At 38.7% G+C, this 26,796-nt stretch overlaps 1 protein-coding gene across 5 annotated transcripts; it reads right to left on the bottom strand.

Moving 5' to 3' along the window:
* Positions 1-26,155, bottom strand: LOC140941407 (noggin-1-like). 5 transcript variants are annotated; one of them, XM_073390403.1, is made up of 2 exons: positions 26,031-26,155; positions 1-1,801 (listed from the first exon to the last, which is right to left on the bottom strand). In XM_073390403.1, exon 2 carries the CDS (start codon positions 1,626-1,628, stop codon positions 903-905), a length of 726 nt encoding a protein of 241 aa, XP_073246504.1. In that variant the 5' UTR covers positions 1,629-1,801; positions 26,031-26,155; the 3' UTR covers positions 1-902. The 5 variants fall into 5 exon arrangements, with proteins under 5 accessions (XP_073246504.1, XP_073246505.1, XP_073246506.1 ...); XM_073390404.1 differs by lacking the exon at positions 26,031-26,155 and adding an exon at positions 18,117-18,236; XM_073390405.1 differs by lacking the exon at positions 26,031-26,155 and adding an exon at positions 7,193-7,345.
* Positions 26,156-26,796: the final 641 nt, after the last annotated feature.

The following is a 26,796-nucleotide window of genomic DNA, read 5'->3' as shown; positions in this document are numbered from 1 at the left end:
TAACGTTTTGTACATCAATATGTTTTTTATTGGCGACACTATAATACGTATATATAAAACTATAAGTAACTCACTCTCCAAATTACATACGTTTTCTTCATATCAGTTACAATAAATTAACTTCATGGATTTCACTTTTTTTGTTAATCATATCATATCTCTTTGACTGGTGGACATAATCGGCGTCTTCGCGATTTAAGTTATCCTTTGATTGTCCTTTTCAATTCGTGACTGACCAGCGCCCGAACTGATTCTTTTTTTTTTTCGTCAGTGTATGTAGTTAATGTTTAAAGACAACTTTTCTAGCGTTGTTGATTTTAGCTGTAGTGGTTTGAGTTCGGCCGGAAACGCTACTCTCTATCTGCACGCCGATCTACGCGTGTCGGGCACGTTAGAAGTGTGTTTTTAAGGCGCTGATGGCTTTCTCAGGATAAGGTAAACTTAGGAACTGTCTAATGAAGAAGCAAACGCGGAGGACATCGTTCAGTCATCACTGTTGTCGAACACCTCTTGAAATTCCTACATACACTGCACTAAGTCTATTTTGTACATTATGTAATTAATTTCTTGACACCGTGTTACTGAAAGCCAGTGAATGAGGTGCGAATTTGTTTATTTTTACCCAGGTATTCGATTAATTCAAGAAGCGTGCGCTGTACGTACTTTTTGTTCACTTAAGAAAGGGCTAATTAAAAAAGGAGCTAACCGTACCCGAAACAATAAGCGCACAGAAGATTTTTGCAACTCAATGTAGTTGTTTAAGTCCAAGTTCTTTGTATTTTTGTACCCTCACCTATACCTCTCTTAAAGTTTATCTGTAGAATTCGACTTGATTTTCAGCTACAACAGCCACCTCACTTGCGAGACCCGGGAAACCAAAAATGGACTGCTTACTAGACTCGTCATTGTAAGCACTTGCATTTACACTCTGAGATCACGGGGTGGTGAAATGGCAGCCACATGCAAGTAGTCTCCTTCCTTTGGGCGAATCTGTCAAGACAATGCCATCGCAGCACACCCACGTCCTTAGTACTGGAAATCCGGCACCTCATCCCAGAAGGAAACGAGCATGTGGCTTTCTTTGAGCATCGCCCGACATTAATGTGACGAGGCCAATAACGCACCCCTAGATCTTTCCATTTGGGAAGAACAGGGCAATGCGACACTTGCCATAGCCAGAGCTGAAGCTTTTTACTCGCCTTAGATCCAAGGTATCTTTTCATCCCGGGCATTTTGAAATTGAGGTTTTTTATTTCTTGCGGCATGCTTTGGACCAACATTTTTCGCACAAAGTCCTGTTGTCGGTCGCCGTGAGTGGAACTGTAGTTGTTTTTCTTCATGAGGAGCTCCTCTTTGTTGATGGCGGTATTTACTTGATCGTAATCTTTGCCCAGTTTTTCTTTCAGCAAGGGTATGTCGAAGTCGCTTTCTATTGGGTCGCTGGGATAGCTCTTTGGTTCTGTTGGTATTCTGAGCTTAAGCTTGTCCCTTGCTGCACCGACAGGCTGCGGAGCTGGATCCGGTAGGAGAGGGTTCCAAGATTGCGCCTTGGAAGAAATTTGTAAAACACTGCTCAGAAAACAGGCAGCGAGAATCGTGGAAAAGCCCTGGAACCTGAAGTTACGCATTTCCACGAGACTGCTAGTGCACTGGGTAATTCAGTCTCTATATTGTCACTTGGTGGTCTTCTTTCCGCGTCGTGTTGCTAGTGGTGCGTGTAACTTGACTGGTGAAGCCAACTGTTAAGAGGTCCAACTCGAATGCTTCTTTAGTTCACTTGTCTGTCACTCCAGTTATCACACTGTTCCAAAATCAAGATCAGAAAATAAATACATTACATCCGACTATGATCGACCAGTATTTATTTAAGGGAGACGAATTGTCTAGTCGCTGTGATAGCAGCATTAAACTGGTTCGCCGAGAAGCGTGCGTTCTATCTCCGTCAGCCAACCTAAGCTGATATTGAGGTGAACACCATTTGATGCGTGTACAATTTGGCACATCGCGGAAATGTCCCACAGCTTTGCTGAGTTCTGTGGTTTCTAGAATTTTTTTTTTTAAAAGACGACTTTAACATACTTAGTAGCTGGCAGATGATTAACATGCAGTCTTGGCTATAGAGCTGGTTTCTTAATTCACCTTGCAATTTAGCGAATGTAGGGAAATTTCACTCGAATAGATTCTGTAGCTTTTGAAAATGAGATGAAACGAAACACATCCTTTGTGGTTAGCGAGTCGCCTTGTAATGAGACCGGTGAACAGTCATTTCTTTTTGACCTGAATGTACTAAGTGTTAATTGCTCGTAATGTTTCGGAACGTGTATTTTACTTAGAGTTAAACTCAGCAAGGAACAAGGACCTTATTTATCAGGTCAACTGGGGGCGGGGATTTAGTGAGCAGCCTCCAACAGCTTTTTACCCGGTTCAGCGATCTGCCTAATATGCATGGCTTCTCTTATCGTGTTCCCATCCTTGGCTATTGTTTTTGAAAATCCATTTATCCCCTAATACCCCTAATCCTTTTTTATCACGAAAAGTGACATTTATTAATACCATGCTAACTGATGTTTGCTCCCTGGCAAGAGTGGAGCCTTAACAATTTCTTTGTTGAAGAGTGCTATTTGAATTAAGCTTTGTTAACGAAATTAATAAAGGGCTAATGAGTTTAAGAACCTTCTAACCTAGGGAACTGATACTTTTAAAAGTGGACAAGCCTTTCACGATTTTCAGGGCTAAGTGACGCCTGTTATCCGTCATGAAGGACTTAAGCTGTCAGCGTGCTTTTACCCCGATCCGCCTCATCGATAAAATGCTAATTATAAATTAATTGACCCACGAGCTGCAAAAAGCGTAAGAAGAATTTCATACACTTTTGGGGATTGATATTTCTGATAGGTGGAGAGTCTTTCGTGTGACATTGGATAACAGGCGCTGAAACATTCAGTGTGAGAGCACGTACATGTCAAACCTAAAATATTTCTACTAAGATTATTGGTTATTCTATTAAACTAGTTGTGTTTCAATCGCGCGCTTGGTTTGCTTAAGAATGAAGGTATTCGAAATGTCTCAAGTTAAACAGTATTTAACGGTTTTGGCCTTGTATTTTGCGATCAGCAAACAGCTTTTATTAAGTTAATCCCTCTTATTGCCACTTGTAAACCATTGCATCACGGAGATTCGCATGAGCCACGCTGTATTTCGGAAGTCCGGCGCATGTGGCGCAATGAAATCAGCTGCGCCGCGGGTTTGCTCCGTTTAATTGCGTGGCACCGTCATCTGTACTTTATGACGCAGCGCCAAAGGATGTTTTTCCTTCCGCCCTATTCCAAAAACCTTGTTGTAATTTAAAAGTACTTACTCGTGTCTTTGTGGGTGGTAACGAGATAGTTAAATCAGTTATGAAGCTTTATGGTATCCGTTGGCGCCAACCAATTAAGTCTTAATTGTGTCTATTCTATTTGCTATAAAGTTTCCTGAAAGAATTTTCGTGCGATTGCTTTGTTTGCAGCTTTGAAACAAAGAAAACCGAAACTGTTTTCTTGTTAAGTTAATTTTACGTGTTTCTCGATTAATTTTAAGTGTTTTCGTTTCTTTCGTTTTTAATTTGAAAGTCTGCAAAGTACAGTGATGGAGAAAATCTGAAGAAAATAATGGACGTAAGAGAAAAGAAGGATAATTTTTGAGTCGGCTTTGGTAGCAGCATGCAGTTAGCAGATTATCAGTACACTAGCTACTTGTCCTTGGTAGTGTTACATGAATCGAAAACTGTAGCAAGTTTTTCTTGGCAAGGAAATGAAATGACCCCTTTTTTTCACTAAGAACCTGCTGGTGTAAATGCGGATTTATTCTGTAGGATAAGGAAGACCTGTTGGACAGCAACAATTTATCATGAATGTAAATTATATTCCACAAGAGAGAGAAGATTTTTGCCGCTGATTTTTTGAATGGATATCCCCATGTGTAAGTGCTTTAAGTAGATCTCAAGGCTAAGAGTAAAAATGAACAAAACTCCTGTCATTTATATCCCAGATAACTGGTTCACTGGCGCGTGGGAAAAAACTTGTGCCGATGACCTTAAAATAATCCACTTTCGCGGTCATCCAGTTGACAAAAAAATCAAACATTCTTGTCTGCTCTCACGGATAACAAAATTTTTAATAGCGTAAACGAAATTGAGTGAAACAAACTTAGCTCCAAGAAGATCAGGAAATAGCTTCAGTTGAAAAGAGTACATTACTCAATCAGTTTGCTTTCGCGAAGAAGGTCTCCATTTACTCTGTTCTTTGGTAGTACTTCATATTATATCGCACGTGTTAGTTTAACGGTTAAGCGAAGGACCAATCTAAGTACAAGGGTTTTTGTTGTTGTTTTGACTGTTTAAGCAAAATAAGGCGGCTTTAGATCCAACGCTTTAGATCCGTGTTCATTTACATGCGTGCAGAGCACCTTTTCTCGTCTTGCGAATATGACAAAAAGCGGAAGAGGTGTTTCGGCAAGTTACTTGGCGATTGAGGTACGTGCTTTCGCCAAAAAAGCATGTTCTTGGTAATTGTGGGACGCTCACGTTCATTCAAAATGCTACTTGAAATACTAATTGAAAACTCTGTCGGCCTGGTGGACGAACCAGGGTTGCAAAGCATTGAACAAATGATTTCACCATATCTTTGGAGAAAAGGATTAGCTATAGAGTGCAGCCAATCAGCTAAATAGACTCAAAACAGTAAAACTCAAATGTCATCATATTCTTTTAGTAGTTTCCCAAACGGAATAATGCAGATTTTTCAATGGAACTTTCCGGTTTCCCCCGTGGAAAAAAAGCCTCAGGATGTTTTGATTACCTGTGTTGCCTCTATGCAGCCCAGTCCAGTTTTTATCTGAATCCTTGATCTCTATGGTGTTTTCGTTCTGTTAATCGTTTGGTTCCTCTTAATTGTTGGTTGTTTTTCACTTGGAAGCAGGCCTAAACTCACCTTGCTTTATACCCTCCTTTTCAATTTGTCGGACACCGCTCCAGCTGTCGAAGGATGATAACATCGTGCTATTTATTTAGCTGAAAGATTTTGGGATAGGGAAAAGCCTATCATAGGATCATGATATGATGAGCCTGATTCAGCCAGAGATTTTAGCCAAAATCATGTCAATGCGTTTTAATCCGCGTTTGTCTGGAGTTTTAAAAAGGTGTGGTTACCGGTCCTAATATAACGGTCAGATTTCTGCACGGACATACAAGAAAGTTTGCAGTCCTCTGTGATTACTTTTGGTTAGATCTTACGAGGAATCTGTTTGGTCTTAACGTACTCTCAGGCACTCGGACTCTTTAATGAGTCATTCGTCTAAATTTATTTTCTCCTATATATACGATTAGATATACATTTTAATTAGGCACTGTAGTTTTTAGAGCTTGCGCTGGGGCCTAAAAGCTGTGCATATGACATCTATGAGCAAAAATATAAGTGAAACTAAAAGTGTAATTCTGTGATTTCTGAACTAAACATTATTGCTATTAGTAAAAGAAGCTGGGACTTAGATTTATGAACACATTTAAAAATGTGCTCATCGACTTGTATTTATGCCGAGTCTGTATCAAACTAGTAAACCTTAAATGCTCTACTTGCCTCAGTGATTTCTTAATCGATACAGCTGAACAAAGGTAAAAAAAATACTTAAGTACGACGACGACGACGACTTTAGAAATTTATGCCATGCATTGTTCCACAGCCTTAAGCCTCGCAGACTGTTTAAAGAAGCTACTTTTAGATCGAAAATGTACAACTCGACAACTATGCATTTGGGTCAACCATCTTAAAATTATACGCCACATTATTGTTTTGAATCTAAAAGAACTGCAAAGAGAAGTTAATTCATGATTTTACAAAGAGGATTAGCATAGCAATATCATCGGCTTCGAACTGAATGTCCGTCCACAAAGCTATATTTGAGCATTCCTCCGGCCAGCCCAAGGCCAAGTCGGCTTCTATGATCGGTTAAATGAGGTAAGTATAATTGTTGTGTGCGCAAATGCGCGTTGGTCAATAAGTAAGGATAACACAGGAAAGATTTCAGCAAGGGGCATTTCACTGTTTGAAACGCCAGAATTTCATTTAGTATAAAACGTGCCAACCAGAAAACATAACCCTATGCATAGCTTATTCCTGAATCGTTTGACACATTTGCTATTAATGGTTGTTTGATTTACTAGTATCTCTTTATTGAGGCGACTCTCTTTTTTTGATATTATGGTGGTTGAATTCATCATACGTTAGAAAACAAGAATAAACAAGTAGTCAACACAAAGCGAAGTGGATATTCTTTAATCCTGCTGAGTACACCACCTTTAATCCCTTACAGCGAAAGCCAGTAAGACTGAATAGCAGAGATTGAAACCCAAAAATACGTTTCGCGCTCGAACACTTGTGCCAAACACGCCCAACCCAACCAACTCTGGATTATTATGAAACATGTATTCTGTAAGCTTTTAAGACCGATTCCATCAGGAAATTGAGTAATTTTAATTTTCAGTGGACAAAAACCTTGTACCAGAATGATTTATACAGTATCGCATTCTTTTTTACATTTTTCAAGGGCTATAGATGTAATTAGTTACCTGTAATAAAACCAAAGAAAATATCTTAATATGTTTTCACAATTCTACTGAGATTTGACATTTATTTTCTCGGGCCCCAATGAGAAATAGTCCTTGGTGTTATAACAGATAAGTAATTATATCTAAAGCCCTTGAAAAATGTAAAAAAAGAACGCGATAGTGTTTGAATTATTTTGGTACAAGATTTTTGTCCACTGAAAATTAAAATTACTCAATTTCCTGATGGATCCATCTTAATTCTCTTATACTTATTTGGTTTTCAAAATGCGATAAAAAAGTTTTCTTTTAGGTGTGTCACAATCGTAACAGCTAGCCTTTTTCGGTTGAAAAATTTGTTCCTCCTTAAATTAGAGGGAGCTTATTTCTATCGTTTTCTCTTATTTATTTCTCTTACTTTATTAGCTGGTAAGATTTGTTATTGAAGATCGAAAACTGTGACGCGATTCCTCTGCGAAGAGCAATTAATTACCTCATGAACAGACAGGAAAAGTGAACACAGATTCGAAAGATATTTAGTGCTGAAACTCACAATCATAGTACAAAAATTTCTTTTAGTTGAAACATGTCTACAGTAAAATGTCAACCTACCAGTTTTGAAAGAGAATGAGGCTATGGTCGTTCCTTCAATACCGCTGGCTTGTTGAAGTTTGTCTTAGTCGATCTCAGTGTAACGTTTTTATAGCGCCCGTCGAAGCGTTTGTACTGTAAACTATCTTTCTTATGTTTCGCATGCTAGATGTGATTTATTATTTCCTAAATTATGTCAAAAAGTGTTTACTTGGCCCTAATTACTTGGGATATACGTGCCAGGTTTTGAGTTATTTGCGAAATCCCCCCTGAGGAAGTATCTCTTATTCGTAAACTGACCGTATTTCTTTTTTTGTTAAGTAGGTGAACATATTGAATATATGTTTATGTTGGAATCGGAGAAAGAACATAAACATTGCTTTTCTGAGGCAGTTTTTTTTTTTGGACTGTCGCCGGCTGCTTAGAGAACATTCTTGAAAGAAGCTTACTAAACATATGGTTAGCAGAGAAATGGCTCGTCTAAAGAAATAGGGAAAGCTCTCTATTGGTGATCGATCTTTTCATTTTAAATAATGATACAGTATTTACCCAAAAAAATCAGTTTCAAAATGACTGCTACATATGCTTACTGTTTAATGCGTTATTTAACTCAGTCTGCAGCCAGGACCCGGGGGGAACTTCTGGGAATTCTTGGTGGGGGTGTGCCGCCCGGTTCTCCAAATCCTGACCCTATTTTAGACCAAAAATGCCATTTTCCACACCCGTTTTCAGGCTTGAAGGAGGTCGCAAAACGCCTAATACATGTTTTCATATGTCATTAGAACGCTAACAAAAGACTAGACTAGGCTAGAACGCTAACAAAAAGATTTCTTAAAATCCATTTCGATTTCGCATTTCTCTTTCCTTTTCATTCATTTGGAAAGGAAACGAAAAATACGTTCATAAACTCCCGTAATTCCCTCGAAAACTATATCCGATTCCAGACCAAAATGGGAAAAGTCTACGGCGTAAAAACCTTCCCCTTTGGGGGACATACCTACAGTATATGGTTTGTATAAGGGAGTTCCCCCCTTCCCCGGAGCCAGGATTTGAACCTACCATAAACCACTGACAATCTATGGCTGGATTTAGCGATTTAAATACATTGCTGGATTTCCTTGCAGTCAAGACATGACAACAATGTTTCTTGTTTATTAAGTAACGTATTTTTTTTTTGTTTATAACACACAAACTTTTGAATTGATATCGGTATACTGACCACAGTTTGATGGTTTTTAAAGCTGATGCCTTGTCAGTTTGACTATCGTCTGACATTCTACTACCAGTAGAAACGTAAAGCTAATAATAGTTTTCACTTGTTGCAAACGTAACAGCTTTGGTCGAAAAGTCTGTGGTATAAAAGGGAACGCATTTTAGCATTCAGCCTACTGCAGTTTAAAGTATTAATGAAACTACCGGCTGACTGTGTACAGTGATTTATTTTATCTATGATTTTTGTTCTTTGATTAATTTTCTCTTAGCTGGATTTCTGAGAGGTCCAATGAAATTTGAGAGTCAAATACTGCCCCGGTCTGGCTTTTTGTTATCGCTACTAAGGTGGTTTTAAACCGCGCTCTTTTATGATCACTTTAAAAAAGGCTGCGGGAGAATTTAACTGGTTAAACAGCAAATCTGTACTTTGGGCGAAATTGCTACGAAGAGGTCACCACAAGTGCAATTGCGCTGTTCCGTGGTCTCGTGAATGCTCGCGTGTCCTCATAGATAGGAAAGAAACAAAACCGTCTTTTGTCATGAAAGATTTAAAAGCGTCTTACTTATCACTTCTTCTCGTTGATTATCAAATCGAACCAGAGATACTCAGCGTAACTAATAATTTAAAAGGTTCGCTGTGAGAAGATTTTAGGCTATTTGTGATATTGTTTTCTAACAAAACATCAATCCGTCTCACTTTTCCTCGCTTAATGATCACCAAAAAGATTGTTGAGAAAATGGATATATTTGCGGCTTTTGCCCTATAATGATACATTAAGGAAGATGAGTTACAACTCACGCTTTTGTTATCTTTCGCTACAATGCGGTTTATTGATTCCGGAGAGGTCCATGGAAGTATTTTAGCGCGTCTTTCCGTGAGAGAAAATAAAATTCTGGTCGCCTGAAATCGCGAGTGAAAGTCTCCTACTTAAAGTTTTCGTGATGGTCTGTTGAACTTTCCAATCGAAGATTCAACCATTGATAGCACCAGGTCAGATTTTTGTTCAGTTTAGAGTAAACTAAGTTTTAGTCGTCGGGTCGATCAAGGTGATCTATTATTTCGCTCTTTAGTCAGATTAAGAAATGTTTTTCCGAGCCACAAGAAAGCGCACATGCATGTGATTTTCTATTTATTTATGTTATCCCATGTCTCAAGTGCTTTTCTCATTTTTCACTCAAGTCGTATTCCTTCTCCTATTAAGCACATAAAAATATTGAATCTATGTTTGTGTTGGAATCTGAGAGACCATATAATGGCTCGGTGGATAGGGTTATTTATGTATCTGCCGATACTTAAGACAAAAAAGTGTGGCGCCAGTTGAACATATGGCTAACAGACAGGTATTTCGATTTCAGAAACCGAAAGTTTGGCTTCTCAATGAGTTCGGCTTAAAACAGTGCTTGGGCGTTAATTACCCTTGATCGAGTGTATGATATAACAATCTTATTGATAACTAAAAATGCAAATAGACAAGTTGCGACATCATAAATGAATTGAGCAAAATTCCCCTTGTTTTGCTTTTGTTATTCCTATTAGAATTGCATTTTTACCTTTGCGAAATTATTTTAGACGACCCTTTTCTTGATTTTACTTTCGCTTAGGAGGGAAACACGAAAGTACAACGAAATCCAGTCACCTTTAACCTGCAAAGACTGCCGGGAAAATCAAAGTGACGAATACTGTATGTAATGGATCCGGAAAAGGCGTCTGCTTTCCTCCCTAGGGAGGGAATTAGGTTTTTGTATCTCTTCTTCAGAATGTAATTACATTAAAAAGGAGTGGTGTGGTCGTTTTAAATCCCGAATACATTAGCTTATAAGAATATACTGTTAAAGTCCTCTGGATCAATTTTCATATTTCTTGTCAGTTTCTTGCTATGTTTGCAACTTGTTCGGAAAGAGTATATTAGAGAATCCAAGAACATTTGTGAAGTCTGAAACGAATTATGAAAATCGAATAATAACGAAGTTTAATCCGAAGTACATTTTTAGTAGTATCCTGAATGAAAGTTATGAGACTGGGTAATCAGTTGGCTACACGAAATAAATCTTTGGAATTTTTACGAACACGCGCTTATGTCCTTTCGAACTCAATGCAGCATTCCATTCAATTTCAACTTGTAGATTGAAGAATCCTATAATGCGCCTTCGCAAGTAGCGTTGTAAATTACGTACTTGCGACTATTACAACTCGCGATTTGTTCAAAATTTAAATACTCATTGAGAATGCTATTATTATCATTTTAGTGTGTTTTTTAGCTATATTTGGTGTTCTTTCAGCTTGCAGGATTATCTATTGTACAGGTTATATTTGGATTATCCCCAGGCGAAATATGGATGCTGCCAAACCCGTCAGATATTTAATTAGGGGGCTTTTTTATATTGAGGGAGGAAGATCCTAGTACCGGGAAGATCCTAGAAGGCGGAACAACTTTGCCCCCCACCCCGGGGAAATTAAATAGGTACCATACTACTCTTTTAATTGCCTCCGCAGGGATTTCGCCCAGAGGCGAAATCCCGAGGAGGCACCCTAGTAACTCGCGCGTATATTAAGGACAGTACTTACAGTTGAAATATACAGTCAGTATACTAGAAAAAATCTCGATTTGCTCGAACTGGGGACGCGAGGAATCGGTAGGTAATGATGACGTTGCTATTGTTTGCGCCCGCAAGTACGAAATGGTTAAGATGACGTAAAGACAGAAAATCCCGAAGGGACCGCTCAGGTAGATTTTGTGACATTTATTGTGCATTCATACTTGGATACCCTTTTGCGTTACGCAGTGACATTCTGTGGAGCAGTTATTTTGAAAGTCATGGACCAAAAGACACTCGTTAAGCACAGGGCAGGTTATAAGGTGCGTTTAACTGTGTATATATAAACACTTGGAGAGTTTGCCAGACACGAGTTCGCAAATCTTTGATTTATATTGGAAACCTTGCCAGACACTCTTTTTCTCTCTTTGACCGGAATAAGACTTAGCCCCAAACAAGCAAGACGAGTGAACAACGGCTAGCTTATCACTAGCAGATTGATGGACATTTACAGAAATTCGCAGACAATAAAATTCTGTGCTGACTTATTCCCTGCTCACAGATATCCTTCCGTTATAAAGTTTCAAGTAAGACTAGAATGCGCTAGCATGAATCGATCAAACGTCCTTTTAATTTTTAAGCCTTACTTTCCGGCGAATAAAATGAACTGAATGTAAAAAGGGAAAGAGAAATAGCGAAAAATTCAACTTCTAATTAAATCTTTTCTTACAGTTTAGAATAAACCATTTTCGAAACTGAGAATGTTTTGATCAAAGCTGTGTAAATCGAGCTGAAACTGTTCATGGAACCTTGCGTTTCCTGTATTTATCTCCCCTCAGGCGCGGATCCAGGGGAGGCGAAATGGGTGAATTTTTCCCCCCCCCCCCCCTTTTTCTGAGCCCCCTTCTTTCTTTTTTTTTCTTATCCCTCACATATCATATAATATTTGATTTCTCTGATTTCATTTACATTATCACAAAAATTCACCCCCCATTTCAAAATCCTGGATCCGCGCCTGCACCTATTGTATGGAATATGTGTGAAAATCTTCATTACGAATCGGTATATTTCAAAGAGCTACGCAACCAGCAAGAATACTATTGACCGACAATATACAGAACGGGGGCAGCTGTAGTGTCAACTATTACTAGTATTACTGTAGCTTCCTAATGCTCTTGAAGCCGAGTCTGCAGATAGAGAAAAGCTTGTGTAATCCTTTGGTTTTTAACCGTTCCGGCAAGAAGCGGCAATTTTTCTCCTTAAAATCAACTAAACTCGTCATGTCGGCCTCAGCCATAATTTATCACGCCTCCCGCCAGCACCGAGACACAAAAAATCGAAGCTAGAGTCTAACTTCCCATCCCCTTATGCATGGGGGTCAAAGTCCCATTCCCCGGAAGCCTATGATAATCAATTCCCTTCTTCCCGGTTCCAAATGCCCGGGGTATGAGCGGGGGACGAGGTATGTTGAAGCTTTCATTTGACCAATGCACATAACGTCCGAATTGACGAAAAACCGTTCGAACTGTTTGATCACTACTGCTCCAGGACACTCGCTAAAAAAAAAACTTATCTCGATGCAAGCAACCATAACTATACATTTTCCTTATTGTAAGTTTCCGAATCCCTGGTAAATTGCGTACAGCTCAGGGTCTTATTCATTTTTTTATAAAAACTTTTTAATAATAATAATAATAATAATAATAATAATAATAATAATAATAATAATAATAATAATAATAATAATAATAATAATAATAATAATAATAGACACTTATATAGCGCGGTATCCACTAATTGCTCAAAGCGCTGTACAATAATATGGTAACAAACTAGAGTTAAAAACTATTATAAGATAAAATGAAAATTAAATAAAGCTACTAAAATCAAACATCGTAGGCTAATTTAAATAAGTATGTCTTCAACTGCGTCTGGAACTGGTCGACAGATGTAACACCCCTGAGTTCAGGGGGCAATTGGTTTTTCTGCCTTTTGAACCTAATAAAGCATCAAAGCAGAGAAAAGAAAAGACAACCATTGCCAATGTAAACATGCTCCTTAGAGGGGACATCAAGGATTAACGGTCTGGTAGTTAGCCAATAAAAAGGGGTCTTGTATTACTTTTACCCTTTAAGGAGGTGGAGTTTTAATGAAACCAGTCTCATAAGTATTTCCTGATTATTGTTTAGTAATGCTGTTTGATTGAGTCTTGCCCTGCACTTGGCAGATTATTTTGGGTGGGTGCTCTTAAACTTGAGCGTACTCTAAATTGAGGAGACAAAGTACAATCCGGGTCAAAACGTTTGGGTAACTTGGTTATTTACATGATTCGTGCTTTTTCTAATAATCCCCCTCCCCGGGCAGTGTCGGGTGTTACAGGTCAAAAACTACTGAAAATCTTTTCAAAAATCGTTCAAAATGTATGGACTTCAACTTTGTTCCGGGGGGGGGGGAGAAGGGGGGAACCTAGACAAAGCCGTATTTACAACTGGGAATGGACGGTCACTCGCAAATTCCCTGGCGAAAGGTAGAGGGAAAGGGACGTGTCTCAAACCCTTTTGACGAAGATTGTGTAGAAATAAGACTAAAGAAACTTGACTTGTCTTGAAAGGGGTCAATATCTTGTATTTCAAGACAGACACCGCTCAATAGCATATTGGAACAAATGCTCCTTCTAAACTTGTCTTAAGTTCCAAGCAAAAGTTTCCAGCAATGACAGCAATGTGTTGCAGACTGAGAATTTATCCACTAGCTCTGTCTGATTATGCACCGTCCAACCCATTTTCTTGATTAACGTAATCAGTCAATTTAAAATTCTTACCACTAACACTGCCTTGGGCTGTCATCTGTCTAGTCAGCTTGTTATTTTCCTAATTATGAGTTAGTGTGATAAATGTTTTGCGTGCCGAACGTATACGTTCGCATCATCATCAGTTCTACATCAGGCCTTAATTTAAATCGGGCAGCCATCAAAGATCGGAAAATGGTCTCCCTTTTAGCCTTAGGGAGGTTTGCTTTTCCATTTTTTTCTGTCCAAGATTAAAGGTTAGTCGTATTAATGCAGTCCAGTACTGTCTTCTTCATCACGTAGGCGCGGCAATCGTTCTGTTTCAGGTTGAATTATGAAAAGGCGATGAAATCTCCACTTCCAGCTGAAACACTCAGTTAATTTCATTCAGGTCTTTTAAGCTTTAGTTATACAAGTGGCGATTACATAAAAGAAACAAGTACAAATCCGGCTGCTGGTGTTACTTAAAAAATTTCATACAAAGAATAATTTTGTCTTCGTAAGTATCAATTAAGGCTATTCGAGCTAAAATGGTTAGAGGGTTACTTTAGTGGCCGAAAAAATTGTTAGAAAGCGAGACACGCATGAAAAGTTTTCAAGTTCTGTTCTCTTCTTCCGAGAACCAACTCAAGTATTTACCCACTTACAATATAACAGTATTTTTTAAGAAATTAGATTTTCCTTCTAGTCGGCGGTTCTTATCTGCCTGATTAGTATAGGGGGATATACATCTTCGGTTCTTGTTTAACAGAATGGAGTTCGTTTCGTTGTCCCCTTCAGATCTCCCCCCATCGGCAGTATGAAGTAATTGACTGTTAATTACTGTCATTTTTTAATGATCTGCTAGGCTTCGGCAAGCTGCTTTTTTTCATGACCTTCACTTTAGCCGTAGTCACGCAAAAAAAGGACTGAAAAGTATATGTTTTAGCAAACATTCACAAAGAGTGCGGGTTTACAAACAAATGCGAAGGCCGTGAGTCGACCGATGATATGAGTACTGAGTGCACATTGTAACATCTGCGACGTTCTGTAACTGGCTTCTTAACATGTGTGTCTCCCTAGAGTCTAGTACACGCCAAATTTGGTAAGTTCATTTATCCGTTAACGATGCGTTTATTACGTCGTCCCCAAAGGGCTTCTAACTTTGATTTGAATGTCATCTCAGAAAAGTGTCCAAGCGAGAGGAAACCTCGAATGTACCCCCAGAATACAAGAATACTCTTCGCCTTTGGTGCTATTTATTTATCTGTTCGTCGATGTTCAGCTCTAAGTTTTTTAGTCTTTAGTCGGAATATAAAAAATAAATGTGGTTATCCAGATGCGGCAAACTATAAAGCAATAACGAGGAATCCCGAACATCGAACCCCGCTCTCTTTAATTGGAACCAAAAGTCAAAGGCCTCCGGTCAAACACTGTAATTCCCTCTTCTCTCCCAGACTTTCCGGACCTCTCGATAATTCAAACCAATCCGGGAAAACAGTTTCCTTCTCCTCAGGAGATTCGAAGAGTCGGTGTTCCCGGCACTGTACTTTCCTGTGGTACTCTCTGGAACGAAGCTCGAGGTGGATCAAACTTTTGAGGGGAAATATTAATGAATTCCTGTGTCAAGTGATCATTACACGAGACCGAGCACTTTGCTCTCTGCTTCTTAAACTGGCTTTTGTTAGGTAGGTGATTCAAATTTTTCAGTCAAGGCCAAATCATGAAGTGATTCTAAAGCTTAAGCATTAAGTTAATGATTGAAGTCTTAACTGTGCAGCGCGAAAAAGCTTCGGACGATTTACATTTGTTCCTAATGGGTTCTTTATTATAATATGCTACCTCTTGGTAAGCCCCGAGGGCGTAACTTTGTCTAGTGAATCGGCATTACCGCATGCTTAGCTATAGCTAGCAGAAAAGGGGAACCGTGCATCTAATTATATTTTTTTTTGTGGTTAAATATGTGGTCAACACTCAGTGATCGTCATTGCGATATCATTGACATTGTAATTAAAAATGCCAGAGAGAAGAAAAATTCTGAATAATTTGGAATTCCCTCAACAATTCGTTACTAATCCCTTCAATTGATATTATCTTTCTCATAATCATGGGAGTAAGCTATAAACGACTTTTAAGTGTTCGGGTTCGACGTTAGTAGATGGGTTTTCTTTGATAATGACTTTAATCTGTGTGTTATGGAACTCTGCCAGAGCAAATGTTTTACATATAAAAACAAACCACATGAATTTTGTTCGCGTGCTTTGAAGTAGGAGGGATTGTCACGGAACGGTGTTTTTTGACTTTTTTTTACAACAAGTTCATTCAAATCTTACAACCTAAGTCTACAACTTTTTAGAAGTAGTAGTGGAAGGAGTAAATAATGAAAAGTTTTATCGCCGAGTATTTTTAAAAATTCTAGCAAATCAAATTGGCAAACTGGTAGTTCCGTCTTGGCCTAACAAAAATTCCCGGTTAATCTTTGACTTCTCGTGAAGAAAAAAACACTGCCTTTTTGCTGATCTAATTTTATAACAGTGAGCTGTTAAATAGAGTCAATGCGTTAATTTATAGGTTTGACAAGGTTCAAAGATTAGAGCTGAATTAGGAACTGATCAGAGGTATAAACCACGCGCGCGGAAACTTAAACTGAACTCCGGGGGGGAGGGAAGTACTCCTAGGAATTCTTCGTGGGGGTGGGCCGACCGGTTCTCCAAATCCTGACCCTATTTCAGACCAAAAATTATCACTTTTCACACCCGTTTCAGACCTGGCCTTTAAGAAATTATTTCATCATTACTTAGATTAGAACCTTTTCGAATTCGCATATTTCTCTTTCTTTTTACCACATTTGGTATTGAAAGGATGAATACGTTCATACAATCCCGTAGTTCCCTAGAAAACCGTACCCTATTCCAGACCAAAATGGGCAAAGTCTATACCCTTTTTCAAACCACAACGGCACAAAAACCCTACCATTTGGGGCGGCACATAAATATGTGGCTTATATAAGGGAGTACCCCCCGGCGAACTGAATCACTCATCAATCTTCACCTTGCCAGTGAAAAGCAAAACAGGCTAATTGCCTACATTGTCGGAGATTTTCAAGTTCGCACAGTTTCAGAGTAACTGTTCATAATCCCCAATTAACAAAAATGACTTCATCTCTCTACATATAACGTTCCTCGGCTAAGTTTGTTTTAAGTTTGTTTAGCCTAGGCCAATGAAATACCCTAGCACTGGTCACAAATTAACAAGTTAACTTTACACCAGTATAAGATGAATGTTCTTAGAAAATGCATTTCCTCTTAAAATTAAAACCAGCGATTTGCCACCTTGATAAATGGTTTAGTTGACTTGCTGATCTCTAGATTCTTCCGGATTTCAAGAACTTCTGACTGGTGATAAATTACAGCTTAATTAAGAACTCCGTCCATATCATGCAAGTGATAACCTTGCAGTTTTACTCATTGCCGGAAGATTATTCCATATCCTTAAAATATTTTACTACTCGAGAGCCCAGTGCGGTATCTTAAACTTAATAGCGAAGATCAGAGCAAAGCATGCATCAATTAAGTGACGCCAAACAACCCTAAGTTCAACATTCAATGAGAATCTTTCTCCGTCCCCACCATTGCTTGAAGATTAACTCTTTTAAATTATAGTTTTTAGTATCTGTAAGCGTTCGAATAAAAGTTCTAAAACTGCGTTTTCTTCAGTATTTATGCTGTTTATTTATTCTTCTGTTCGAATTAAATTCTTTATTAATTTTGTTGTCGACGGTTGAGTTTGTTTCGCCCTTAGAAATGAATGAAAATGACCATGATTTGTAGCCGCATCAATTGTCTTTGCTCTCATCTTATTTCCTCGTTGGATGAAGCCTCAAAACATGAGTGTGTGGCTTAACGCATTTTCACAGAAACTGAATTAAACGCGATAGTCACTGAAAAAGTGAAGCCATATTTACGGGCTTAGTTCCAAGATCCTCTCAAAAAAACACAACTTAATTTTAACAATTTAGGGTTACGGTACTCTCATTCAATTGGTGACTACTCAAGAGCTCTCCACATAGGTTGAATACACTGATCTCGCGGCTGTCACATCGGGTAGGTATATTGCTACAACTGATATGTGGAACATGAATGAATTAAACTGAAGGTATGCATGCATATTAAAAAATTTTCAACAGAGTACTCGTGGTGGAGGAGCTAGTGAAGAAAACTAGTGTTCTTTTGACCTATGATATCGATTAAAAGGCAAGCGATTTCCAAACGTCAGGGGTTCTGCGATACCATGAATAACAATAATTCCGTCCGTTTGGTTAGGGAATTAGAGGGACAGTGTAAATTGCTTATTTCTTTCAGTGACACGCCTCAAAGTGTGCTAAGTCGATTGTGTAACGGATACAGAAACAGTAAAATTGATTGTTCTTACCTTACTTGCCTTTTTTACTTTAGACAGTTTTTCTCCTTGTGGAGCTATTACCTTGCCTGCGTGGAGTAAGCTGACGTTTAAAACACTCATGTACGAATTCTGAGGTAAAATTAGTTACAGATGCTTCATTTGCTGTCAATGACCTCTCGTTCGTAAGACGTCGGCTAAACTGCTCCTAGAAGCGGATTTAATTAATGTTTTGCAGCATTTCCGTCCTTCAGTCTGTTTTATCTTAACGTCTAACTCTATTAATAAAGTTGTGAACAATATGTCAAGCAACGGTGATCGAAGTCTCAACCTCACTCACACCGACCCCCCCTCACTTACTCACTTCAAGGCACAATGTTTAAAAACGCCTTGGGGCGATAGTCATGTTATGGGACCATCCCTAAAACTAACCACCCACTGTGAGCCTAACTACTAGTGTGTGAATCGTGCGAAAGATCTGTATTAAGGTTTCAGATATTTAAACGGACGGAATTTGTTTTCTTTGATGGGAATTAACTGGGAACAACTACGCTATGGGGGTACATCCCAGAATGAGCAGGTGATGGGGATTTGGGGATTAAAAGGGCATATTCTACTCCACTAAAAATCTGAATTTTGGTATTTTCATTCTCGTTTTAGCTATAGATGTATCCCGACAAAGGAGCAACTGTTTTTTTAAAGTTCTCGGGCTATTATCTTCTTCTGTACTGAAGTGAGTACTAGAAAAAAGGAAGTACGTGTTCTACACCTATGTACAAGACAAAAACAGCTTTTTAAAATATATTCAAAAAAATCTTCAAAAATAGTGTTTGATTTGGTGCGGGAACTCGGTCAGTGGACTTATACGTATGAATCTTCTTGGTAATTAACGTACTCAGTAAAAAATTCAGAAACAACCGTGTTTGCCTGGATTACTTGTACGATATCGTTGTAAGACTAGCTTAGCTTTAACTGACCACGCTCGCGTGTATAGGGATTAACATTTGCTTGAACTGACTGTGTTGTCAACAGCATTATACGTGGCCTATTGCCGTCGATGATACCAAAATGTTATTCTTTTTTGCGTAAAAGACCGTTCCTGTAGCGGTTACCGTATTTCTATTTAGCAGAACCTTCTTGAACATATCGGGAAGTAGAATGTCGATGAAATAATTAAATACATGTTTGCACTAGCAATTTAAAGCTTCCTGGATTCACTAGTTAAAAAAAACAACTATTGACAATCATCGCCACCGCATCAATAACAAACTGTCAGTTCCTGCTAATTTGAATGCGGGGATGAATGTCCGAGGAATTTGACTCCGCGTCTTGGTAAAGAAACAGATGTATTGTTTTTAATATATTATCTACTGCAAACTGCGCATTTATTCACGGATCAGAGAAATCTTAAATATGACATCATTCCCTCCACAATGTATAGAATTTTGTTGTTCAAAGTTGCAAAGCCTTTTGAGTATTTAAGTTATCCCTATTTAATAGACGCATCTTCCTGATTTGATGTCACGATGTTTCCTGACCTAGAGGCCGGTTAAGAAATATGGCGCCTCCTCAAACACCTGATACAGTCCTTCCCGACTTTGCTTGGTCAAGGACAATCTGATCTTGTTTGTTTGTTCAAAAATCCTCTTTCTACTACAATGAAGCTTTAACGGAATATCAGTGGGGCTGAGTAGAGCTTAACTTAAATAATTGGTTATCGAGTTTGTTTACTGACCTCGTCAATTCGGTCAGGATTAAAACGGTATCACCCGTGAAAAAAGCTCTCACTTTAGAAATCACATTTTTAAGATTATTTTGAGATTTATAATTTTTATAATGACTTTGTCAATTACAAGCGTGCTCATCCTTCGGCCATTGATCCCACGATGGGGCATTTTTCATTAAAGGGCTGCATAAGAGTGGAGAATTTGTCATTTGTAGATTTAAATTTTTTGCGTTTTGAAAAGGAAAATCTATGGCGTAATCTCTCTCTGGGGGTACATACGCACAATCTTTATTAGGTCTTTTGTAAGAAAGGTTAAATAACTCAAAGCTTTGGGTTTTACTAACATTTTTTTAGCCCTTACCGAACAAAAGCCCGCGATTTTGGACTAAGCAACCCATTGCGGAGAAGGGGACATGGGATCAGGTTTGGAAAGCTTTATGTGAAGAATGACCATGTGAAGAGAAATTGTCACTGTTTCCATAGTTTGGATAGGACGGTTGTCCCAGTTATTAAGTGATTCTTCTGCAAAAAAAAATTGATTCTAACGTGGTGTCTTAAGGTAAGATGATTTGGACGGTCAAGACGTCCTTTTTCGCTATCCAAAATATCGGGAAAACTCTCAGAGGTCGCAGACTGGAGATTCTCTATTATAGCTGACTCTTCTTTAGCACTTTACTGCTGCCGAGCAGGTTTCATTTGTCAGTAATGTTTATGTACGGTTTATTTATTGACTTTGTGAACTTGCAATTTTTTTGCTGCTTTCAAGTTAACTTGCTAATTGCTTTGTACACTGGGTGGGACATTGGTATGAATCTGCTTGTCCCATCATGTGACCGCATTTCGATGAAGAAAATGACAATTGCTCGAGGGCTGGGGGGGTAAGGAAGGGTGCTCGCTTGAAATTGACTGAGCAGCCTCGCTTTAAAGCAGAGGCTTGCGGCAAGGAAATGGCCTATTGGCTGGATTCGCCCAGAAGAACTAGGGTATCTAAAAGATAGTAATGCTGTAGACTACGACTACAACAGAATGTGCCGCAGCATTACTAGACTACGAGCAGTCCCCATTTTTCCTCAGGGATAGTAGAGCGAGCGAAACGCGAGCGCGCGTGAAAATTACCCCACGCGAGAAAAGGCGACACGCGGCGGGGAGAGAGAAAAATGAGGCCTTTTCTCGCGTGGGGTAATTTTCACGCGCGCTCGCGTTTCGCTCGCCCTATTATCCCTGAGGAAAAATGGGGACTGCTCGTAGTCTAGTAATGCTGCGGCACATTCTGTTGATACTGACATTAGTTAGGCAGTGATCCATCTGCTTGCGTGAGACTTAAAAGAATCGAAAATAACATTGAATGTGTCCAAGTTACATGTTGGAAAGTAATAATTCAGACTATCAGTCTATAAAAAAATCGTGGGAACGTTGTTTAGAAAATGATCAAATGGTTATCAACTCTGGTTTTCCCACGGTAAATTGTAGGAAATGATAGACATTCAGATTGTTTATCCATATATTTAATATACGGTGTACTATCTTTTGTCTGGAAACACGATACTTTTCTTGCTGTTTATTGCATTTTATTAAATAACAGTTATTTAGGTATATATTCAGAGTAAACAACAACACAAAAAACGGGAAAAAATAAGAAGGAAAAAAAGATAGGGTACAGAGTAGGACTCGAACCCTGCACCTTCGGCTCGGCTCGACTCGACACCACAAAGGCTGATTACGTAACCTAGGGGAGAAGTCTCTAATTTAATGCCTTTTCCATGGAACTTCCGCCGGCAAACGCCGTTCAAAGAGGATGATCGAGCCGCATTAACCGAGCTATTAACAGTAAAAACAATGTATCACGCATTCCATGGCAATGAATTAATGAAAGAACATAATTATGCTTTACAAAACGCCTATGCACGTCCTCGTCTGCAAAGTAGGACGCAAAACATATGTTTTGTTATCTCGATTTCTTTTTTGGTCTGAAGCTATTAGTCAAAATCACATCCATTTTCCTCTCATACAGGTTCTCAAGAATAGCATGACATGACATTTTCTCACTTTCACATCACCTTCTAGCAAGCTGGAATTTGTACATCCTCTGTGTTGCGGAGTCGAAGAGCAAATGCTCATCTTCTCGTCAAGTTTAACGCCTGGACGAGTCAAAGGCTCTTGAAATCCAATCCCCAAGTTAACCATCGTACTCATGTGAAAGACTCCTGCGTGTTTTAAATTTGGTCAGACCTCTAACCGTGCTGTAGAAAATTTTCTACAAAGAAAACTCTGAGTCTGAGCAGCGAACAATGCGCGCTCTTACCCACCGAACTTCCTCGTGTTTTTTATTTGAGTTGTTCGTGGCGCAATGCATTCTGGTAAAAAGTGGTGCAGAGCACTCTGGTGAAACGCGATGCATTCTGGTAAAAAGTGATGAATTCGAGAATTCGTCCCACCCTATATATTTCTCTCAAATCCTGATTATAGAGCTTCTCGCTCGCTGCGCTCGCTCCGCAGCAATGATTAACGTAAGCAATGAAGGATGCTTGAAAAAAAAAGACTCTTTCAGCGAACCTTCTTCAACGGACCGTTCTCCCCTCCAATCTTTGTTTCTTGGCAGGAAATCGCTTTTGCACCAAATTTGACTCGAGCATCGGCTGCCTTACATATCATTTGCAAATGAAATGGTGGTGGATATTTCTCGGTTTCCTCAGAAGAGTGAAAACAAAAATGTCAAAAGAAAAATTGCTCAAGACGCGACGTTGTTCAAGACATTTTACAGGATCTTACAGGCGTAAAAAAACTTGAAAAGAAAGAAAGAAAACATGAATGTACCAAGAGAAGTAATATAGGTCATTATGTCTGCAAGCAAACAGGATAGAGGTGATTAATAGCCTTCTTCTTTACGCGCCGACGGATTGTGCTTTAGCTTGGTGATTTGTGACTTTTTACGTAACAAAACAAATACAAGTCGTGCTTCAAGTTGTTGTTGTTGTTTTTAACGTCATATGGCCCACTCACTTATAGACTTGATAGTTCTCTAGTATGGTATTTAAAAAGTCGCGAACAAACACGGTATCATGTTCTTAACATGATACTCTTAACTCCCTTCATATCAAGGTTATTTGACCTGTGTTAGAGCAGGGCATCCGCTGAAATATGACCGTGTTAACGAATACAAACTAAAGAAGCATGACCAACTCGCGCGTTGCATAGCAACGTAAATACCAGAGAGCCCCGCGGTAGAGGAGGAGGAGGAAAATTTTTCTTGTTCAACGACTGTGCGGGCGCAGGTGTCTGTTTTCTTACACAACGTAAATAGCAACTGCGGTGTTCAGACGCAATCTGAAGTATTGCAAATAGCTAAAACTGTAAATTAGGCAACAAATTTCTGAGAATTTATTCTACCCCGACACGTTCGTCACATAATTGTTAGTGAAATATCGTATTTGACGGATTTATTATTTTTATTAATTATTATTGGTATTATTATTATTATCATCATTATTTTGATTAAAAAGTTAGACAGGGGAGAATTCACTTGGTATTGTCCTCAGACGAAAGCTTAGCCACCTTTAAGTCGTGCCATCTATTGATTGCCTCGGTGTAACAGTAGAAAACTGTCTCCTCACGTAGAGAACGGTCGGTAACGTAACAGCTAAGACAAAGAAGTTCCGGAATGGCGGGCTTGAAATTATTTTTCCCGAATTCCAGTGTACACTTTTAATGGATTTGCGAGTTTATCCCATCTCTTGCTCCGGATTTTGGATGTCCTCGTACAGTCATAACTAGATCGTAACACACTGTTAACACATTTTAATACTTAAAAGTATTCCACCTATGTGCATCTGCTCTGCTTGACTAGAAGCCATCTTCAAAGTATAGTTCTAAGAAAGGAAGCTCAATGTTAATACGCAATTGAAGTCTGAACTGAATTTGCCCAAATGTTTTTGCGGATTGACGAACCGTCTTAGAACTTTCCTTTTTTAATCACTGGAGTCTCTAATCCCTCATATCTCTAAAATAAAGCGATTGGGGTTTAACGGTGGGGTGGCTTAGACGCAGAAATGCTTTAGTTTGATATCCTAGTGTACGAAGCTTAGGAAGACGAAACAATAGCCAAACGTGAGATACGTGAAGGCTCGCCTCAGACTTACGATTGCTCTTCTTAAGTCCAGATGAGTAAAACCTCGTCATCATGTTAAAAAAAAACAAATCCTAAAAAATGCTTATTATGTTGTAGACAGTGCATGTGGCAGGTTTAATCTGAAAGGATTTAGCATGAGATTCATTTGAGGCTGCCTTCATCATTTAGGAGTACTCTTTTAACCTTGAAGGCTCGCCTAGAATGCACTGCCGAGCTTCATGTTTCCCTGTGGTAACTTGTTTTACAAAGAAGTCATTTTCTAATTTTGAGGTGCATGTGGAAGAAATTCTTAATTGTCACTGTCCTATGTAGAAGAACTCTTTTGACAGAGTTTTATTTATGTCGCAAAGTACTTTAAATTCGGAGCCTGTAAATGAAGCCCGGCACCTGTTGATGCAGTGAAATGAAAGTAAATAGTAGATTTCGTGTCAAGTAGTTTCAACAGGTACGGTCGTGGATGACATGCCAAAGCTTTATTGACATGAACAAAATGAAACGGCTTTTTTGAGGAGCATTATACAATGACAAAGGTATAGCTGTGGCTGGGGTAGCACTCTTTGAATACACCCCCGCAACTGCGACAGTGTAGCTATTCCAATGAAAGCTTTTGAGCCGCTTTTTCCTTTCGCGCAATATTTTTTGTGTTGTTTTACTTTTGGGTCAAAATGTACAGTTCTTTCAATTAAAATGTTGAGGCACTTTGGAAATGGGAAAGTATCACTGGCACTTAAGCTTCGTCTATACAATGTCTAGATCTTGTGTTGGTCTTAGCACGCTTTGTTTTCTTGCACCCACTTTCAATTTGTTTTAGTCAGTCTCCATTGCATTAATCACATTGAAATACCGTATAATTCAATTACTTGTAAATTTGATTCGTTTTAGCTTTTAGTTAAACACAGGCGTAGGTGCCTTTTATGTCTGTGCCTAGTGTATATCGTGTCTGTCGGTCTATCGATTTTTCCACCATCTGAACAAAGGATTTTTGTTTACCGTCCGTCTTTTTATAAAGGTATTAAAATAGTTGTTTGCTAAAATATTTTATAGGTGTGAGACCTAGTTTTTAAAGGAAACATTTTTAGTGGGTTCATTTAGTTCCAAGACACCGTAACTTACTCGTATTAATTTAATTGTTTTAGACACAGGCTCATACCATAAACAAAAAATTCTTTTTCTGATAATTTCATTAAACAAGTTGAATTGATTGGCTGAATGTTCTGTTAAAAATTGACTTCACCTTAGAAAACATCGTCTTTTGTTTTTGGCAAAGAGCATTGTTTTCTCTTTCACTCTGATTTTCTTGACCCTACCTAGAAATCACTAAATAATGGCAAAAGTACGAAAACTGAGCAAAACCAAAAAACACTAGCTAACAAAGAAGGTTTTATTTTGAAATATCTGTCAATTCTCCATTAGAATGGCTGAGATAACCTAATTCCTCTAAAGTTACTTATGGATGTATTTCATACACAGTCGGGCCGTTGTTGATGAGGAGCTATTTAAATTACACTCGCAAAGGGTTGTTGAAATAAGCGTGAGTTTCACTAGTATTACTGCCTTCTGCAAAGTTTGTTTTAACTACGTTATGGACCTTTTTTTTTAATAAATTGCTATCATTAATCAAAGAATTCAGTTCTCTGTTGAATGATCTCGCAAATAAGCATTCTGCCCGAAACATGAAAAGTAACTACAGCTTTCGCTGCTGAGAGACTTAGCCATTCCAAGGAATATAAATCTTACCTTGCGCAGTGATACGAACAGGCTTTCCACACGGATAAAACTGAAAAGACTTTAACCACGGATGGACAATTGGATAAGCCAGAAAGTAAAAGTATAAGCCACATGTAATTTGCTCCACCTTCCGCCTTTTCCCAGGCAACGTTCCACGAAACATATTCATGGACCACAAGGAAAAAACCCTCAGCAGTTATTTCTTTATGTCAAAATCCGTGTGTGGTGTTAACTAGACTCAGTTCTTTTCTTAGCGATGCTTTGTCTCTTTAGTGTACTGAACTAATCACTTTGTTCATGATCCTTCCCTCTCTGTATGCATAAACTGACTAATCGGTACAATACTGTTTTAATGAATATGACTGACCTGATTGCAGTTTACTCCTAACTTTAGGTTCTTCAAAGCTGAAGAAAGGGGACTCAAGTTCCAGTCACTGTGACAGGGATGAACCAATCTGAAGGCGTTCTTTCCCAACGGTGGTTGATGAACTTCAGAATATCGAATACGACAAAATGGTATGTCATAGGCGCTTCATCTTGTATTTACAGGATCGTGCAGATTATCGTTAAGACATATTAGACATTCCTCATCAGATAAAAGCTTATTTTGATCTTCTGAGTTTGTTTTGCAATGAGGAGAAAGTTTGCTTTGTCGCATTAGCAGTGTTTCGATCCCAGTTTTCATCTGATAACGAGAGACTCCACCACTGACGGCAAATCTTTTGGTGATAAGGGAAGTAACGATTATATAGCCGTCTTACTAAGCTAATTAAAAATGAAGCTACATGCAGAGAACGAGATTTATATGGCATTGGTGATTTAGAAGGTTGACCCGCTTTCTCCAGCATGATAAGCTGTAATCCCAGGATACTCGTTACAAACTAAGCGCGTGGCTTGTTCATCGACACCAACTGCTTTCCTTGGCATTTTTTTTTTTACAAGATTTCGTTAGAACACGTTTAGGAATGAATTTTCGGTACTGAATTTATTACAAAAGTAAATCCTTTCTTATCGAACTGATTCAAAGCTGTGAAAATAAAACGAATGATCAATTCACAGAGAAATCAATGGCGTAAAAAAACAAATAGAAGAATTATTTGAACCTCTGCATTTTTTCGAATTTGAAGCAGATC

This window comes from Porites lutea, chromosome 6 (assembly GCF_958299795.1).
Source record: "Porites lutea chromosome 6, jaPorLute2.1, whole genome shotgun sequence".
In the NCBI taxonomy this organism is placed as follows: domain Eukaryota; kingdom Metazoa; phylum Cnidaria; class Anthozoa; order Scleractinia; family Poritidae; genus Porites; species Porites lutea.
The sequence above is the reverse complement of the archived record's forward strand: the minus strand, read 5'-3'. Positions and strand labels throughout refer to the sequence as shown.